Source organism: Melozone crissalis, unplaced genomic scaffold (assembly GCF_028551555.1).
Source record: "Melozone crissalis strain CALT ecotype California unplaced genomic scaffold, PUWL_Pcris_2 ptg000018l_1, whole genome shotgun sequence".
In the NCBI taxonomy this organism is placed as follows: Eukaryota; Metazoa; Chordata; class Aves; order Passeriformes; family Passerellidae; genus Melozone; species Melozone crissalis.
In genome coordinates this window covers 12,843,212-12,863,464 of record NW_026535796.1, presented here as the reverse complement: position 1 = coordinate 12,863,464, position 20,253 = coordinate 12,843,212, and the positions used below count along the sequence as shown (strand labels likewise).

The following is a 20,253-nucleotide window of genomic DNA, read 5'->3' as shown; positions in this document are numbered from 1 at the left end:
AGCACTGAACACACTCACAGCTGGACTAAGGAGCAGTGCCATTTGTCCTCTGTCTGGTGAAAGCCTTTTAGCACAGTAAGCTTATTACAACCAGCTCTGCATCTCTTCTATGTCCAGCTGTTGCAGACTGGTTTGGAGTTAAAATGTCTTGGATCCCATCCTCCCTATTAGACAAGTGCATATCCTTTTACTTATTAAAAACTCCACAAAATACAACTGTTAATACAAAAAGCTATGTGTGACCCACAGCCTAAAATCATGTTTCCAATCCAGAAATGTCAAACACCAGCACACTGTCAAGTACCAACTGCATTTTAAATTTTTATAACCAAGACTGTGCAGCAGACTGTTTGTTAATAAACATGAAATGCATGCAAGAAATGAGCATTTGCATTTAAGTAACTCCCTCCAGGTATGAACGACAATGACTAAATACAAAACAAACATCTGTCCTCTTATAATACAATAGGGGCTTATAAACCAAATTTAACCCACAGATTTACATGCAAAGAGAAGGGCTTTTTTCCTACATACTGATGAAGATGGAACATTTGTTTAAAAATATATTATGCCCCAAATGTAAGACTTATGTGAATAGTTTCAAAAGCAAACAGAAGACACCTTAAATTTAATTTGTCAAATGCAAGAAAATTGAACATGTTGTCTGCATTCACCTAACCTTTGATGGACTGTCTGAAAGAGAAGGCTGAACAGCCAGAGTATTGTTAAACTAGAGGAAAAACTTACCTTCTCTAAAAACTAGATGTAAACTAGACCACAAAAGCATTCACTTTTTATGAAAAACTGCTTTCTCCTCAAAAAAACACCTACCAACAAGAACACCATCCCAAGCCACACCAAACAAACACTAACTCGAAGCACAGTTGACAAAAGCCCTTTGCTTCTATACTAAACTTAGGCAGCTCCTGTAACTAAATAATTGCTCAGAGTTAAGGCAGCCATCACTTGTCCTTGCAGAAAATACTGTAATATTGCAACAATAGTAGCACCAAGTGGAAATAGGAAAGTCTTTTATGAAGCTTATCTGGTACAGAGATGAACTAAGATGCAAATGAAAATTAAAACTTTTTCTCCTTTAAAAAGGGGACCTAAAATCCAGAACTCCCTACTTATGGCAGTCTTCTATTAATTACCATGGGTCACACTTGATATCAACAGACTTCATATGGGTGAAGGAAGTAACTCACTTTCGAGGACAATTCAGAAGTTTGTGTCTCTGCTGTGACCAGTACTTGCAATGTAGAGCAGTACTGTGCAATACATGTTATCACCTCTGCAGCAAGGAGATTCAAAACCACCAACTTACTTTATAAAAGCCACCCAGGGGCCAGTAACTACAAGTCATTATCACCAATTCACTGTTGTGCTTTAACAAGCTCTGTAACGAGAAGATGCTTTATTTCCCCAATGTTATTATCAACATGTGAGAAACATCAGCTTTGTTAAGTTTTACTCGGAGGAAGTTAGGGCATCTAAAACCTCTCAAGAATGTTTTCCACTGATTATAGCATTAAGTCGTTTCCTTTATAAAACCTCATAATGCAGAGGACATTTTTATATAGATATACACATACACACACACACATATATATATATGCTAATGAGATAATAAGACTTGACATCAAATGACACCAAACATTTCTAAAGGCTACTTAAGCCGAAATTTTCAAACCAAAAAATTTCAGCTCATGCATTAATTGTCCAAGGACACCACAACATCAAAGGAGAAAACATCTATCTACTCCAGAGAACAGTTAATCCATACAATTAACCCTCCTTCACATCACATCACACTATAAATGCGAACACATGCTCCGTTTCTTTATTGCTCAGAAGATTCTCCAAGATGCTATTCTTGTCACTAATGAGGTGCAGCACAAACAATTAAAGACTTGCAAAAAATAACACACAGAGCTTAGATTTTTTTTTTTATTTAGAAAAGAACTCCCAACACCCCCAACGTCACAGGCTGTGCAACATGTGAATTGCATTGAAACATGTGGCATCATCCTTCCTTCAAAGCTGGATATGTTAGACCCATCAAATCCTTGATCTTTCAGTATCACAGTTTTATTAGACTAGAGAAAATTTGATTTAAGTCCCATTTTAGTCTATGTCATTGATCAGTCTCCCTCTTTCTCCTCTCTGATGCAGGGATTTATTAATAATGTGTTTGACGGAGGGGGGAGACTGGTGCCAGAAGAACTTAAGGGAAAAGGAAGTTAAAACAATAAAATGATAATTAAAACAATGAGTAAGAATAAGGCATCCCACATAACAGAAGACAACCAAGCAGGTTACTTTCAGGCCTAGTTTACTACATGGCCACACATTTTTGTGCTGTCACTAGAAGGAGCACAGAACTGAAGCAGAATGCTGCTTCAACTGAAACCACTGGGCAAAACACTCCAACACAGCCTTGTCTTAATCTACACCAGTTGCCAAAAATCTCATTCTGGCTTTGTGCAACACCATCAGTTACCAAAAGTTCCCAGTAGGATCTAAAATATATAAAATTGGTAACTTCACTGAACAGTATTCCATTGTTGCAACTTCACTTGCATGATCTGTGCCTATATATTGTATTAGAGGGGGAAAAAGCCCCACACAACTATTCTCCAGTATTTAGAAGCAGTAAGGGAATCAGTTGTTGAGTAAAAATAAGTAAAACCTAAAGAATAAACTGCAAATAAATCAAATTCAAAATCAAACTACTTTTCTGGTAGTGCCAATCTTACAAAGATATAGAGAGATGTGCTTTGAGGTAGTCAATAGACAAGTTTCAGGAAATCTTTTTTTTTTGTTACATGAACCCGCAGCTGTCAGAACTAGGAAGTTTTGTGCCATTTCAGATACTGGGAAGAATTTTGAAACCATTACTGCTTGGCAAGTGCAACAGGTGGAGATGAAGTTGGGAGATCTGTAGGATCCAGCAGAGTCTGACCATCCACTCGGCACTTGCTCAGCCAAACGTGGGAGAAGGCATTCTCTGCCTGCCTATCTGCTGTACACTCATCTATTTGTCAGTGTTTTGGGATCATCCCAGCAAAAATTCTCCTCTCAGGATTAAGCAATATTTATGACAAGGCTTTGAATAAATTAACACTCCATGTTTCAAAGTCTTTCTGAATAAAGATAATAAAACACAGTCACTTCTGGTCGCATACACAAGAGAGATCTTACAACTGACATCATACACATCAATAACTGCAAAAAAAAATCCCCCCAAAAAAACCCAAACAAAAAAAAAACAACCAAGCAAAAAAACCCCACACCGATTTTTCTTCCCAGTCATCTTACCTTCCTGGTGAAGGCCAAAGTTTTGGGATTGAATTTGAATAGCTTAAAAGCTAAATTTTCATTAAAAGAAATGTTGCCAAGCACACTGAACAAACACAAGTTACTCAAATATTCACAATAATCTGTTCCCAGTGTCCTGCTGAAGATTAAGTACGAAAATAACCCTGTGAAGTCCATTCCCTTTTATAAACAGCCAACATTAATTCAGACTTTAGAATAACAAACTGGTGCTAAAATTTCTTTTTGCAGTTTTTAGTGTGCGCACATAACATTTAAACATTCCCCACTGTGCTTGACTGCTCTATTCTTGCATATAAAACACTTCAAATTAAAAAGGGAAAAAAAAAATCAGTATTAGTTCCTGAAGAAAATCAGAGGTTTTTGTAGAATTTGGTGTACTGCTTCTGCCTCACAATATAGCAGAAGACAAGTTGCACAGGAGAAAGCACTGCAGCTGTAATTCAGAGCACAGCAGCTGACAAGTTATATTTTTATCCCTGCAACCTCCTCACAATCTCCAGTTGATGCCCAAGACTTGAGAAAACAAGCAAAAGCTTTTCATTAGTAATGGAACATCATCCCTGGATGCTGTGAATCTTTACTGACCCACTCATCACTTCCTGCCAACACAGTGGTTTGCAACAGCAATGGCACTTGTGCATCAACAGAGAGACACCTGAAGTCATTGTAGTTTCCAACAGAGACCAAGGTTTTATTCATAAAATTTAAATGAGTAAAAAAAAAAAAAAAACACCAAAAAAACCTACCCAACCCAAAAATAAACCCCAAAAACCACCAACCCACACAACAAAAAACTAAAACTAAACAAACCTGCTGCTACAGATTCAAAATAAGCAGGAAAGAATATGTAAAGCAGCTTCCTCACAACTAATGGTCAGGGATCTAAACACCTGGAGAATTTAACAGTAATTTAAAAATAGAACAGCAGAATTTACAAGGAACCAAACAAATTCCTACCTCACATTAGTACATTCAAGTTGAGTGTACCTGTCCTACACCTGGCTTCCCAAGCAAATCAACATTTTTCCTCTTGTCCACTCAAACAAGTCCTCCCACCCACCTCTGCCTCACTGCCAATCAAGGGCCAAATGTGTCTGAAGGACACTCTTGCCTTGTGACCCAGTGTTCCCACAGATTCTTGGAAGGCTTCCCCCATCACAAACCACCATTTGCGGACAAAAGGGTCCTAAGTGGCTATCAACAAGTGGATTGAAATGTGACATGTTATAAACAACCGTGACAATGAACCAGTTTCCATCAAGATGTGACCAGCAGATGCTCAGATTCAGTAACACGAGCCTGTAACGCGCTCTCAATCCACACAGTGTGAAATGAGTTCCAAGACCAAGACGAATATAAGACCATAATAAAGTATTCCAGAACTAATCTTTGAGGGGAAACCATTCCAAAATACAAGCACCCCAGGGGAAGTAATTGTGGAATAGCTGTTAGATTTTGAATTCATATTCTAACTCAAAGTGAATTTTGTTACCCTACAAAAGCCTTATAATCTGTACAAGGAAGGAGATTCTAACAGGCCCCAAGTAAGTTGCTCAAAGTTGAACACTTGAGAACATCTCCTTTAGAAAGAAAACCACCTGCTCTGGCCCTGCAACACCGACTGCACAGAATCCCAGGAGTCAGAAAAGCACAAAAGACAGGACCCCTGTACCTGTATCTACCAAGTGTTTCCTACAGTGGCAGAAGCAGGCATTTTGCATATATAAGAGCACCATTGTCAAGAAGCAAAGACTGCTTGGAGGACCAAGTCAGCTGTATCAAGACCTTACAGCACTCCACATCCTCCCTCATTGCACACAGACTTCCTGAGGAAAAAAAAAGGCAACAAAACCAAAACACCCAACAGGCAAGAGGCCAACACTCACAAAGATCCCATAGCCATTGTTCAGAGAAAACAAGTCACTTGCATCATTCCCCACATGCAATAAGCTCTGGGCTGGCTGTGTTCTGCCTCTGAGGACCAGCACCAGATGTGCTCTATCTCCATATGCCAGGAGTTCCACAACCTGGGAATCAGAAACCAGAGTTCTTTTCCATGAACTAATTACTGTCACAGGATGGTGAAGGACCAGATGTGTCAAGGTGATTAACACCCAAGGTAAATGAATCCTAGATCACTTAGATCTTTTGCAGGTAACAATGAAAACCTTAATTTGGACCATGCAAGTTGAGAGATAACATCAATGGAGATCACAAGCAAAGTATTTCCACATGCGCATCTTCTCTCCATTGTGCCCTAGACTGAATGAAAAGCAGCAATCCTCAAACACACACTCAGCTGCAGCTTCTCCAGTTTTACCAATTCTGTCACGGGCAGACAGTGTTAGTGGAGCCACATGCTAAAGGGACAGCAGGCAGCTTTTCCAAACTGCCAGAAATAGAAGGGTGGTTTGGGGCTGCTTTTTTGTTTTGCTTAGGGTTTGGTTTTCTGCCTTTCATTCAACGATGCTGCTTCATCATCCTACTTAGGGAAGTAACCTAACAAGTTCCCAAGAGTTCTCTTGACCACTGGATAATAAAGATTACCCACCTACAGACATTTCAGCCTTAAGCAGCCTTGGTTCCTCACACAGCTGGGGGAGAGGGGGGAACAACACAAAGAAAGCAGGTGAAAGTTTTAAAAACAATATACGAGATCTCTGCCTAGAAGAGCTTTCAAGTTAAGAAGAAATACTACCAATATAGGAAAGTGATACTGCATGCAGAAATTGTAAAGACTGCAAAAGGGAAGGAAAGTGGTTATGCAAGGTCAAATATTTAGGTGCAGAACACTGATCAGGCATAAAATTTTGATTAATAAATATTCATTGCCTGCCTTTTAAGGAATACCGTACCTATCATCCTGCTAGTTTGAGGCTTCATTCCGCTCTAATGGAACAACAGCTATCAAGAGAACAATGCAATGGAGTCAAACAAAGCAGGTTCACTCCTAGATGGTTATTTAAAAACCAAATGCACAGGAGAAGATGGCTCTGAGGTGCTTCTTGTGTAAATCACTCCAAGATGCACTCAGGGAATATTTCTGTATCACTGTCACCTGTTCTCAAAATGCTAAGAGTTCACATACTTCAAGGCATGCTTTGGTAACACCACCAAAACCAAATCCAGGTATTCTGAATTCCAGTCCCATACTTGCCAACTGTGAAATTCTCCTCCTTAAAATTCTGTATCAACAGCTAATATCAGGCGTTCAAGTTTACACAAAAAGTATGGTTGTGGTTTTCTGACTTATGGAGATTTTTTTTCAGAAACAGGAGGTTATTCAATAACACAGCCATTAAAATGAAAGGGGGAAAAACAGAGCAGGAGAAACTAGTTAGCCAGATGTGTAAGCATGTGAGAACATAGATACTTATGGCATACATGCTCACACACAGACACGTGGAAAACCTCCCCACCACCACCACCCTGTCCCCCCAGAGTCTCACAACCTTCCCTGTGTAAATACTTCACCATAAACTAGCCAGGACCTTGCAGAAGATTACTTCTGCTTAGGGCAGCATTTTTCTGAACTAGGAGCAACTGTCTCTGCTCCAGGAGAACTGAATGGTCTGGTAGCTACACAAGCTACAGAACTCACTTGAGCTGCCTGTGGCTCTCACTGAACACCTGTAGATCATGGTTTATTCACTGCAAGTATATCCAACACTCACATTTCTGCTGGTCTCCAATCATTTCTCTAAATTTCACCATTAGCTACAATGTTCACAGAAACTAAGTTAGGAGAACCCTTAAGAATTCAGTTACTCCATTCAAAAAGCCTCGAGGAATATTTCCTCACTCTTTGGAGGATGATTCCTTCTGTTAGTAACCATAAGGAGACTAACAGAAGGAACAAAAAGGTGCTTTTGCTATTGAAAAGTGCACCTTTTCAACAGCATCACAGAAAACCTCCTCCTCCTGTGCAGGTTCCAAAGCCACAGCTGACATTGAGTCAAGGGTTTTGTGGCTCAGGATGGGAGGGCTGTTGAAGATAGGTCAGATGAGATGAAAATCCAAATTTATTTTTAGGGGCAGGGAAGGACTGCAAGTGATTCAATTCCAATATATTGAGGCTCCACAATAATTGTGCCTGCATTAGCCACACCCTCCCTACTCTCACTATGCAGCTTGCCTAACTAAGTCCAGATGTGTAACTGCATCTGAGTATGCCCTTTCTATCACTGAACACCTGCAAACTGGAGATTTAGAACATAAGTAATAGTCTACCACATTCAGACAGTAAAAAACACACTGTTAAAACCCAGACAGAAAAAAATTCCCCCTAACTGCCTATTTCTTTCACTCAGCTTTTGAAGATGCAGATAATGTATAGATTTTTTTTTTAATCATCCACAGCTGGGCAGACTTTCTAAATGGAAAATGCCACCCATGTGCATTTTCATCCTCTTAGCTTTCACTCGGGAACACAAATAACTCAGCAGTTTAATTTGCTTCTATATCTTTTGAGATAGACACATCCAGGTAAGTCAGCAATACAGATTTCTGAGGTTAAAACATTTTCCCTTTGGAAAAAAAAAACATAGATGCTTTAACACCTCATACTTCAGGCTGCTGAATTTCAAGCAGGGGAAGCAATCAGGGAAAAAATCTAAAGCAAAAGTAAAACTATTTGTGTCATTTATATCATATTTAATGTCAAAATTCATTCCTATAAGGCAGACAGCTCTACTCTGAGCTTTTTCTAAAACCAGAAAGTTTTCAACAACTGAAAACAAAAGCAAAAGGTGACAGAGAAAATCGGAAACTTGGCGGCCATGAGTAAAATGCCTTAAAAGGGACACAATACGTAAGTGACCCTTTATTTGAAATAACTAGTTACACAAAGCCTCCAAAGCTCTTGGACCAATATGCACAATGTAAGTAGGGACCAATACACATCTAACACTGGGTAATTTATGATTCAGTGTCCAAAGGTGACACCTTCTATAAAACAAAGGATTAGGGGTTTGGTTTTTAAGTTCTGCTGCTTTGAGAAGTTCAAGAAACAGCATACTGACTTTTGTATTAGCTTCAAGTGCTAAGAAAGAATACCAAGTATGTTATGTTATATAGACATTGCCTTGTTATACTACAGAGAATAAATCTCATACCCTCTCGTTCCTTTTCTTCCTTGAGTAATTCACTGTCATCACCAGAGATAGCTTGTTATCCCAGAGGCAAACTCCCTCTTTTTCTCTTCCTCTATAATGAAATGTAACACAGATAAAAAGACAGCTCTATTTCAGAATATATTTCCCTGGCATCAGCAAGACACTGGTCTAAGTGACTGAGCCTGTATTGGGTTGGTGTGGCAATGTTTTGGTGATAGACGGGGCTACAGGGGTGGTTTCTGTGAGAAGCTGCTGGAAGTTTCCCCCATGTGCCATGGAGCCAATGCCAGGCAGCTCCAGCATGGACCCGCTGCTGACCAAGGCCCATGGGTGATGGTGGGAGTGTCCCCAGGGAAATTAACAAGGAAAAACAAGTTATTGTGTAGATAACAACGTGGTGAACCGACTGCAGCCCCTTCCCCTGTCCCCCTGCACTGCTGGCAGGGAGGAGGAAGAAAATCAGGAATAAAATTAAATACACCAGGGAGGAAAGGAGGGGTGGGGGATAGGTATTTTTAAGATTTTGTTTTACTTCTCATTATCCTACTCTGATTTGATGGGCAATAAGTTGAACTAATTTCCCCAAGCTGAGTTTGTTTTGCCCATAACAGTAATTGGTGAGTGATCTCTGCCTGTCTTTATCTCCACCTGTGAGCCTTTTGTTAAACTTTCTCTCCCCTGTCCAGTCGAAAAGGGGAGAGACAGAGCAGCTATGGTGAGCACCTGGCATCCAGACAAGGTCAAACCACCACAGAACTAAAAACAGTATTGTGAAAACAAATATGCAGCAGAAACATTTCCAAATACCACGGCTTTGCAATTGTCCTTCTAAAGCAATCACTTTTTGCCCCAAAAATCTTATTTTTGTATCTGCACAAAAACTTGTAGAAACTGTCCCTTATTAATTATTTGAAAATAAACCTTGAACAATAATAATTACAGTAAAGACATAAGGCCTTTCACATTGCCTTGAGTATCATTTCTGCTCCACTTATGGAACTAAAACTAGAGAAATCAGCTTGGAAGACTTTCTTAAACTTGACACACAGATTTCAACACTCAACAGCCTCTGCAGACAAAGTCTGGTTACACAGGAACATGCCACAGCTTTCACAACACCCTAGAAATGATGGGCTGCAGGAAAACAACATGACACAGTCCCCAAGCACCCCACCGGGTGCAAGGAACAGCAAAACCTCAAAACAATAACGCAGCTGGCAGACCACTCACTCAATGTCACAAAAAATACCCTTCAGTCTTACCTGAAGGAACAGATTTAAAGGATGTGTTATTTAGGAAGTCTGAGAAACAAGGAAAAAAATCCCAACTAGAAGAAATCAAGATACAGGTGGCATAAGCCAGAAAGCCCCCAGAGATGTGTCATGGTGGGATCCCTATGAAATCTTCACCAACTCCATGCACAGCCCAGCTGTTTGCTTCAGGACCACATACTAAGGACAAACAAGGTAATTCTCATCAGTTTCTGATCATGGAAAGTCCACTAAAAAAAAATTTCATCTCCTACAGCAAGGCCAAAAGGAAGCAACTTGACTTTCTTGATTGCCATACTCTACAGCATGATGTTGTGTAATAACAAAGAAAAAAAATCAACCAAATCACACCATTTAATTAGATTTCTTGTGTTCTAAATATTTTTCCCCTTTTTAAGCCCAGCTAGTACAAGTTTAATCTGGAAGAACAGAAAATAATGTCTTTGTGCAAAATTAATGAAAAGCAGTACAAGGACTGGAAAAAGCATCCGTGAAACTGAAATCACAATTTCCACAGAAGGCATGCTGAAGTTATTGACCAGAATTTAAGCGTATTACTGCTGGTAAGCATAATCTGTGCCTAATTCAAGCCCTGGACTATATGGCTTAAGCCATAAATACATACAGAATTCCAGAGAAGTTCTCAAATGATGTATCAACAACTGATAGATTATAGCAGCACTGTACACTTTCATCATCTGAACCTTCTCAGATTCTCTACTCCTTTATTTTTTAATTTAGTTAAAACCAGCACTAAACAGCAGAAAAGAAAAAGAACATCTGCAAAATCACATAATAGTAACAGTATTTGATTCCCAAAGCCCAGAGTTCACTAGGCAGGTTCATTCAATCCACTCCTACTCCTCATCTGCCCAGAGGTGCAGAAGCACAAGGCAGACAACACTCACACACACTCTCTGGCCTTGCTTTACTCTTGAAAACACCACAGAAAGGGGGGTCAAGCTTCTGTCTCTACTGACTGCCCTCTCCTACCTCCAGTCTAATTCTTGAAGGCTGAGGATCAAGAATTCCCCCAGGGTTAATTTATCATCTTAGCAATCATGTGAAACGAGTCACTTCCAAAAACCTGTACTAAAAAATGTATAAAGCATCACATTTAATGCAACATGGTGATGTAAACAAAATGTACAGTCATGGCATTTAAATAAGGGCAAGAGAGAACCACCATTACAAAATGTTATCAAATTCTAAGCCACATGAAGAGATGTCAAGATAAGTAACTCAGTAATTTCTCTCCCTCTTAGACAAAACTCAAGCCAACAGGTGTCTTGTAAGGACAGAACTACCAAATTAAAAACACTGCACTTTCACAGAACACCATATGCCCTTCAACAAGAATTCATGAGAAAAACATGAAAATCAAGACCTTTGTGTAACCAAATAAAAACCAGAAATATACTTCCCATCTTTCTATTTTCCATAATAGAGGGGAGAGTTACCCTAACACACTTGCAACTTCATTTCTCCAGTTGCATCACCTTTCATGACAGCTCAGGAACACCACACTTGATTTATTGAACAATTACCTGGTTTACATCTATAGTCTCAACAGGAAGACCAGAGTTCAAAAACTCTGCCTGCCACAAAGACAACTTTTGTTACTGTTTAAAGTAAGTGAACTTTAAGTGGGGAAGCTCAGTTTCCTTATGTATAATGATAAATAACAGATGCCACGCTTGCAGATCATTCAGAATTAGCTAAAAATGCATACAGCATTTCAAAAAGTAAAAGTGCCAAACAGAATTCGACAATTATTATATTATTAACCAGGCACATTTTAAACACACATGCCAACATTTGAGCTCCTCAGACCACTGACAATCTCACCAAGAACTTACTACTGCATCTGCTGTCAGTGCTGTTTATTGCAATAGCAAAAAGCCTTCATACTGTGAAATGAAGACAATTCTGTAGCTGATTTACAGTCAAGAAAGCTCTTTTCCCAGTAGGCTATTTCCATTAAGTTAATCTAACACACCACAAATTATTTATTGGTTTGAAAGCAGTTTCAATTGCTTTAACACTTTTATCATCCAGAGCAAACACACCAATTTAAATCAAGCATGTGTCAATTTATTGGCATCCTTGCAAAAATCACCCCTGGATTTAACATCAATACAAAATGACACCTTACATCTGTCTGTGCTGGCAGCCAAAGTGTGAGTCAAGCAAGAATAAAGGAAAGAAGAGCTAAATTAAAAATCTTGTTTATTACATAGACCCTCAACATCCTTACCAGCCCATCACCCATTCCTTACACTCTTTGGAGCTTTTCAGTCGAATTGGGTGGCTTAACAGATAGTTTCAATCTTTAGTAAACAGAAACCACAAAGATTAGACACTGCTAAGTTCCACATTCCAATTTTTCTGAGAGAGAAGAAACCAGAAGAATTGTTGGCCCATAAGCTCCAAACAAACAACTGTACTGAACAATACTTTGTGGGACATAGTTCCCATTTTCTTTCCTGTTCTCACCACAACTGTTTCACCACACAAAATCTCAAGAATTGCTAAAAATATCCTTTGACTCTATGAGCTTTTCCATAGCCTAACTTAACAGCAGGACTCTCCAGAACTACTTTTTCCAGTTTAGAAGTCCTAGATGTGAGCTATCAGGAGATGGCACATCTTTGCCTCCTTCAGAAAGACTTGAGTGTCCAAACAGCACATGGGTTTGCCTAGCCAGCATCCCGAGCCATCATCTTAATTCTTTGCTCCTGTCCTAGGTGAGCTTGCAGTGTTGTTAGACATGTCCTGTCAGAAAGAATACCAAAAAAAAAGAACAATCCACATGCCTCAAAATCTAAGGAAAATGCTGTTTTCCACTGTGCACAGTAGAGCTGCATTGTTGCTGGCCTATGCCACAAACTTGGGGGGATAACTGTTCTACTGTCACTCCTCCCTGAAGTTCAGGCTGGTACTTATTTGAGTTCTCCACAGAGGTGAGGTCTTGAGCAGAAAATAACATCCATTTCTTTCAAGGGTTCTCAGCGCTGTGGGGTTTTTTCCAGCGACATCAACTCTCAAGAGAAATTCTGACCTTACAAAAGCCAACCATTTTGACTGTCTAATAACCCTTGGGTTACACACATAAGGAAAAAAAAAAAGAGGATTTCTTAGCAAGATTGTATTGTAGGTAGCTTTATTTCTCTTCATTCTAAGAAGGAATTTAAACCAAATTATTGTCCTTAGTCTCAAGATGGCAGGCTGCTTTCATACAATGCAGTAAGCTCACAAGAAATACTGATCTAACATGAAACTAAACCTTGTTATTATAGCTGTTTCTAAGCACCACCAATTGAAATTCACCAAGTGCAATTTATTTCTGTTTTGACAAAAAGAGAGAGAAATGCTTTGAAATGTACAGGGCTGGTTAATTTTTAACCAGAAGCAGAGTTACAGTAGACAGTCTTATATAGTAAGTCAGGTGTGTCTATATTCCAGGAGAGGTTTTGTAACCTTTATTTCTTGTTACGCTGCCAAATCTTACCCGAACACTAAAGGATAACAAGTTCCCAGAAACAATCTCTGTTTGCTAAAAAGTTACCTTGGCTTGCCTTATTCCAGAAACATGCAGGACTGAGAAAATTTACAGCTGGGACAAAACCCATAGCCTGTTTTACCAACAACTACATTATAAACAACTAAAATAAAAATTCTTAAGGTAAAGCAGCAAGAGGCAAGGGTGGAACTTACACTGGGGTATTGATGAAATACATTCATGTTCTTCTAAGTACTGACTTTGTGTGTCGTGCTGATCTACAGATTTCAGGCATCTATAGTATGAGTGATTTGAAAGCATCTCTGTGTGCTTTAAAATAAATCTAAATAATTTAATTTAAAATGAAATGGTAACAAATTAGTTCACATACCTAAAGACAGTTAAACCTATTTAACTTTCCCTGGAGAAAGAAGACTCAGTGCTTGAGTCTAAGCATGAACCTAAACTTCACAGTCAGCCTGAACTTTCATTATTTCCTCACTATTTCAAGAGGATTTATGACCATAATTTGTGACAGACCCTCACATCACGCTAGTAATAGTTATTAGGAAAATAGTAACTAGCCCCCTAAATCAATGACAGACTGACTGAAATGGCACTGAAATGCATTTGAGGACTCCTACACAGCACATTTCCCTGTCATAAAATTAGTAAGTGATTTTTCCTGCTACCTTCTACATTTAACCACAGCAACAGGTTTCCCAAGCTGTAGGTTATCTCATGTAAACAGTATGGATTAAAAGTCATTTTAGGGTTGGTTGTGCTCAAAAGCATTTTTTATTTTGTGCTGCACCCCTAGTTTCAAGTATCTGTAACCATCACACTTCCTTGGGTCACACTTCTCACCTTTCTGTAGCCTGTGTTTGTTGGTATCAGGCAAAGAGTTGTTACATTAAAGAAAACTAAGATACAATCTCACTATTTTGGGAAATTCACGTGCATGACAAGACACAGTTAAGCAAGCACTTTTGAGTTTAAGTAAAAATAATTTTGGCTTGAGACAGCTCTTAAGCAAGAATTACCTCAACTTACTTGAACATTTTAAGACCCCCACATGAAATACCCACTGTGCAATAGAAAGAATCCGTAACTTATGGTATTTTCACAAAAATGAAAAAGCATTAAATACTTTGCATGAGCAAGAAATTCCTCCCTTCAAGGAAGGACCAAATGCAACAATCATTATGTCTTTTCAGTGAAAGGAGTCAAGTACAAGCCATATCTGAAACAGGTTTACCATCATTTCAAGCCACATAAATAAAACCACTCGTGACACCACCACATACAAAGCAAGAACTTAAGAGCTGTACAGCAAAATTATTTCACAGCCAAAGTATTCAAGATCTATTACAACATGCCAAACTTCAGTGAAGCTGTAGTGCTGCAGAAGCTCCCAGCAGATCCCAAATCATGCAGAGATGCATTTACATATTTCTAAGATAAGCACATCAAATTACTTTTAATAGCTAAAAGTCAAGCATCTCCTTTCAGAGTAGGGATTCTCAGAAAGGGAATTAAATCCATGGAGAGCCTTTCATAGTACAACCACGCTCCTTCTAAAAGGACGGATGAACTGTCCTTAAAAGTACTGTCCAGATCAACACAACAAAACCTTCCTAATAAGTAGGCAGAACAAAGGCAATGTCGTTAAGATCTGTAACTAATACTCCTTAACTAATTATTAAAAACTGTACATTTGTAGCCCAGTTCTTCCATGCATGTTAAGGAAGGTGACTGCTCATATCAAACATACACTATATTAAATTAATCAGTCCCTCAAACGAGGTGAAAGAAAACCCAACTCCAAGCTAGAACTTATTCCTTAGTTTTGTCAAGAAATCTTGTTTTCCTAAGAACTCCAAATACAAAGTTATCACTTTTTTAAAAAGGGGCTTGTCTATTAGAACCTGTTAAGTAAATGTAAGGAAATCCTTTAAGAAGTCTTCATATAAGAACCCTAGAAGTCAATTTCCACCCTCCACCCCCCCAAAAGCTACATTAGCTTCATTCAGTCAAACAGGAATGTGAACATCTGAACACACACATAAGTGTTCAGAAAGGAACAAGTCAAATTTCAGGTTTTCAGAAACATTTTCAAAAGACTGTGGCAGCGTGTATGGAGAAGGTGGACCCTGCGATATGAAGGGTATCTTTTTGATATAATCTAGACAGAATAAGCAATACATAATACACACCCACACAGAGCTCCAACTAAAAATACAGAATGACGATGCCAGCAGAATATGGTCTGTTCTCTTGCTCTAAATGACAGTTCTAATAATTACAGGAGGTTTGAAAAGGTGGGTGGCCTAATAAAAAGAGGCCCTGAGGTGATGTTCTGACAGCCTTGGCCACACTGCCGAGTTTTCTAAACTACCAGGAAATCGCAACAGCCAGGCTTCGGCTTGCTCAAGCACCGGGGTGATGTATCCAGGCAGACCACATGCAGCAGCAAAAACCAAGAAGTCTCGCACATGCAGCCCGAGCTCCCCGTCTCGGGCGAGACAAAAGTCGGGAGCGAAGGCGCACGCAGGAGGAACGGACACCGTCCCACTCCCCACGGATGCTGCAGACACTGCACCGCCTCCGTCTATTTGTGATTTAGAAGGATTAGCACACTCGCTTAGAAACGGAACGGCCGAGGGAAAGCGGAGGGCAGGCTCCGTGCCCGGGACGGGGCACCCGGACTGCAGCTCCGGCATCGCCTGCGGGGCCGGGCCGGGCCGGACCGGACCCCCGCCCGCAGCCCCACACCGGAGCCGGGGCGAGGGGGGAAACACAGGGCACACACAGCAAACTCGCCTTCCCCCCACCCCCTTCCCGGCCCGGCCAAGAGTTTGAGCGACACCCGACACCGACCCCTCCAAACTCCACAGAAATCCCTGCCTGAGACCGCGGAAGGACGGGAGTGGGGGGGGGGCGAGGGGGGTGGGCGACTTTTGTCTCTCTTTTTGCAACTCTGTGCGTTTACCTGAGCCACCCCTGAGGGAAAACCGCCTCGCCCCCAAGCGGGATATGTCCCGAGGGAACAGAGAGGAGAGGCCTCCTTTTCCTGCGCACCCTTTCTGCAGGAAAGCGGGGAGAGGAGCGATAGTTTTGGGGGGGAACTGGCGCAGGCAGCCTCCCGTGCTCCTCCCGGCCCGTCTCGTCCATGTGCGTGTCCTGCGCCTCCGCGGGAGCCTGGCCCCGCTCCCGCCCCTCCCCGCCGCACTCCCGGCGCAGCGCGGGGGAAAGTTTGCCCAAGTCCGACAACAAAAGGGACAGCGGCGCTCGCCTCCCCGCCCGCTCGGGCCCCGCGACGCCCCGAGGAGCTTACCCCCGGCCGAGCCCGGCTCGCAGCGCAGCACCGAGGCGGCGAGGAGCCGCAGCAGCAGCAGCAGCGGGAGCGGCGCGGCCGCCGCCGCCTCCATGTTGTGCCGCCGCAGCAGCTGCCGGAGCGCACGGAGCGTCTCAGGCAGGCTCCATGCTCGGGGCGCTGCGCTCGGCGAGGAGGGAGGCGGGGAAGGGGGGAGGCGCTGGAGCCGACCCTCCTCCTCCTCCTCCTCCTCAGGCCGCCGCCAGGGAGGGGGCTGGGACGGAGGATCCCGGCCCGCACCGCATCCCGGGAGCGGGCGGGGGCGCACCGTCCCGCCGCGGCGCGTCCCACGCGTGGGAACACCTGGCCGCGCGGGGAGGAGGTGCGGCTCCGGAGCTCGCTGCTTTATCTTGTTAACTCCTTCCTGCTGCAGCTATCACTCCAGAGCCAGCCGGGAAGGCTGCAGAAGATGGCACGCTGCGTGTGCAAAAAGCAACCTTTCGCTGGTGGATTTGGAAGTTAACAGCGGGGACGCCCGCCCCCTTTTCTGTCTCCAGGAAAAAGAGTGGTTGTTTTTTTCCCGAATGGAGGTTCGTTCTTTCCTTTTCTCCTCCCACCAAAACAAACATTTTATTAAGTCACTCTTCCACAAAACACTAGTTTTCAAAGAAAAATGCATTCAACAGTCTTCTGTCGTCTTTCCCCCCCTCTCCCTGTTAAGCATGCCACCTGCTCCTATAAACACATTACCACCAGGAAAGAGGCAAAAACTGCGCTGTGACATGGGGCTTGGTTTGTGCCGGGGCCAGGTGCAGAGGGCTGACACCACCCGGCTCACACTGAGACATCCCGCACCTTTCACAGGCCGAATACTGCCCCCGTCTCTCTCCCAGGGAGAAAACCAAACGGCGTAAGTTCAGAATTTTCAGTTGTGTCCATTTTTGGGCATCAGTGTCCTTGTGCTGACACTGATTTGACAATAAGAAAAAGGATTGCTGGATGGCCTTGTATAGAGGTGGAAATCACAAGGGTCTGCCAGCATGCCCTTTAAACGGTTTTTGCAATTCTCAGAGCAGAAGCCATAAATCACAAGCAAACACTTAGCAAATGGATGTCACATTATAATAGTTTCATTGCATTTCAGAAATTAGGGACTTCCAGGTTGACCCGTTGCTGCACACTGCTTTGCTGTAGGTGCTAGAGCAGCAGCTGAGATTTCTTCTCGGTCCCCATGGACCCCTGCCCAACTCAAATACCAAGATCAAATATTCAATAATTATTTAAGTCCTCTTGGTTACTCCATTGCAGACCTCCCTGGCAAGGGAAAAGGCCGAGTGTTTTGATTTGGTTTGTTTCTAAAGTCAACAATACTCAACTTAGCTCAGAAAGCACTTTAAAATTCAAGGAATTACAAAAGACTTATAGTGCTGACATTAAAGATCACCTATAAAGGGGGAAGAAAAGGTTTTCTTCTCTCTCTTGCTTCTGGTTTAACACATAGAGAACATGTATTTTAAAGAGGGCTCATTTTAGGTGGCATTTAAAACCTAGAAAAATCTCAACTTCCTTGAAGGCAGGAAAAGCAGAAGTTGGTCTTTGGTGGTAGATCTCTAATAAACTGGAACCCAAATCTAGGCTGCTGTAAATCATTAATGGAAAAACTTTGTGTGAACACCAACTGAATGAGGGTTTTGTTTTGCATCTGCTTAAAGAAATTTCCCAAGACCAGACAAGTAACTGGAAGAAAGATTTCTTTGTTGAAGACAGTGATTGGACTTTACTTTTGATGGGTCTAACCTCCTGCATTGTGGAAATTACCCAGCAGTCCTGGCATCACAGTAAGTGGGGTTAATTGAAGTTAGAGGCAGAGAAAGGGCACATGAAGCAGGCAGTGGGGAACAGTGGGGTTCCCATCCCAAACCCTAATCAGCTTGGGGGCCATATACAAAACTGGTTTGTGTGCCTGGAGGGAGAGCCAGGCTGTCCTGTGATGGCCTCAACAGCACCAGAGCAATAGGGTTCCCTGCCCTTCCTGCCCCTGGCCCTAACAAGATCAGGGATCAGCCGCTGAGATGACCTATCCATTGTTCCAATGCCACTGCCAAGCCATGTGGAGGGGGTGAGTCTGCCCACAGGCTCCTGGTGGGCAGCAGCAAGTTCTCTTTCAGCCTGCAGTTGCTCCCAGCACTTGGTAACTTGGGTCCTGAGGTCCTATACAAGGATGCGATATCCTGCTGCTATCTCTGCTCCATCCAAGAGTTGATTACCCCTCTATCTGACCCTGTCAAACTGCACGGTCAAGTTAGGAATGGCAGCAGTTTATACCAAAAGGGAGAGATAGCAGCATGTGAACAGATTGGGCAATAGACTGACTCACTGTCTAAAACAAAATGAGAAGAGAGATCAGGCCATGGAGGCAGGCAACTAGGGAAGAGAATCTTACCAGAACATATCTTTAGGGCTTTGACCACAACACCTCTGCTAAAAAAACATTAAAAACATTCATCTAAAGTGATGGCAAATGCAGTAACAGCCGGGAACACAGTCTTTCTCCAACCCAGAAGATGCCATCTTAAATTTAGATAATATATTGTAAGGGGAATTTGGAGGAAGCTAAAGTTGTGCAAATCTGAAGTCATGAGCTGAGCAAGCTGCCTTCCATCTATTTTCCAGCCCTGCAAAAATCCTTTTAGCAAAACTAGGGGAGGCAAAGCTGTTACATTCCCAAAATGTCTAATGTGCATATTTTTGCAAGAAATTAAAAACCAGTGTGAAAATAAACAAACAAAAACCACGTATCAGGATAGCACAAGCATAATTCTATCCTTTATTTTAATTGAAGAAAGAGGGATCTCTTTTCATACTGCTGCATCTCACAGTGTCGAAGAATGCAAAAACAAAAAAGCCAATGCCCCATTTCATCTAATATTTCTTGTGTGATTCAGGGCAAGTCACAGTCCAACATTTCCTTGGTTTCTCTTCCTACAATAAAAGGAGCAGAGGGAATAGTTTTCCTAACTTTCATAATTTCTGTTTACAGTTTGACATGAACTGCAGCAAGTTTGGAGCCCAATTGTAGGAAGCAGGAAAGGGAGGAAATCCAGACTGGGAGCCCAGCCCTCCCCTGCCAAGGTGTAAAAGCAGGTCAGTTCCTGCATTATTCCATCGCCATTCCTGGTGGGGAAAGGAAGGGCACACAGAGATAAAGGAGGGAAAACAAAGAGCTGTGTCTAAGCACCAGGATAATGCAGCCATCGCACCACAGCTGGGAAACTTGGTTTGACTGAAATGCTCCAGATGTTTCTGCATGTTTACTCCTCCTGGATTTCTTCTTCCTACCCCAGTTTACAGTATCCTCCTCTCCCAGCTGCCAGAGCTGTCTGGGCTCCTGTGGAGCTAACATTTAATGACAACTGCAGAAGGCACTAAAGTGAATCTACTGTTTTACAACTGACACCCAGGTTTATTTCATGGTGAATGTCAGTACCAAGACACACATCTTTGTTCCTCTGGGGCAGTGCAGTTTAGTCAAGTTTAACTCAGATAGACTGAGGCTGCTCTTTCATGCTTTGCAAGTGAAAGGTAAAGTGATCAGTAAAAAACACAGGCATCATCAAAATATTTTTCTTCTTTACTTCCTAGGCCATATGACAAAATAATTTTCCTCTACCCACGTCCAAATGCATTTCTTCACCCTTTCACTCCCAG

At 41.9% G+C, this 20,253-nt stretch overlaps 1 protein-coding gene across 1 annotated transcript in view; it reads right to left on the bottom strand.

The window, feature by feature from the left end:
* Positions 1-16,660, bottom strand: part of LRP5 (LDL receptor related protein 5) — a 124,790-nt gene extending 108,130 nt beyond the window's left edge. Inside the window, exon 1 of the mRNA XM_054275426.1 lies at positions 16,567-16,660. Coding sequence (XP_054131401.1) covers positions 16,567-16,660 — 94 coding nt within the window. The remainder of the gene's footprint in view (positions 1-16,566) is intronic.
* Between the last annotated feature and the right edge of the window lie 3,593 nt (positions 16,661-20,253).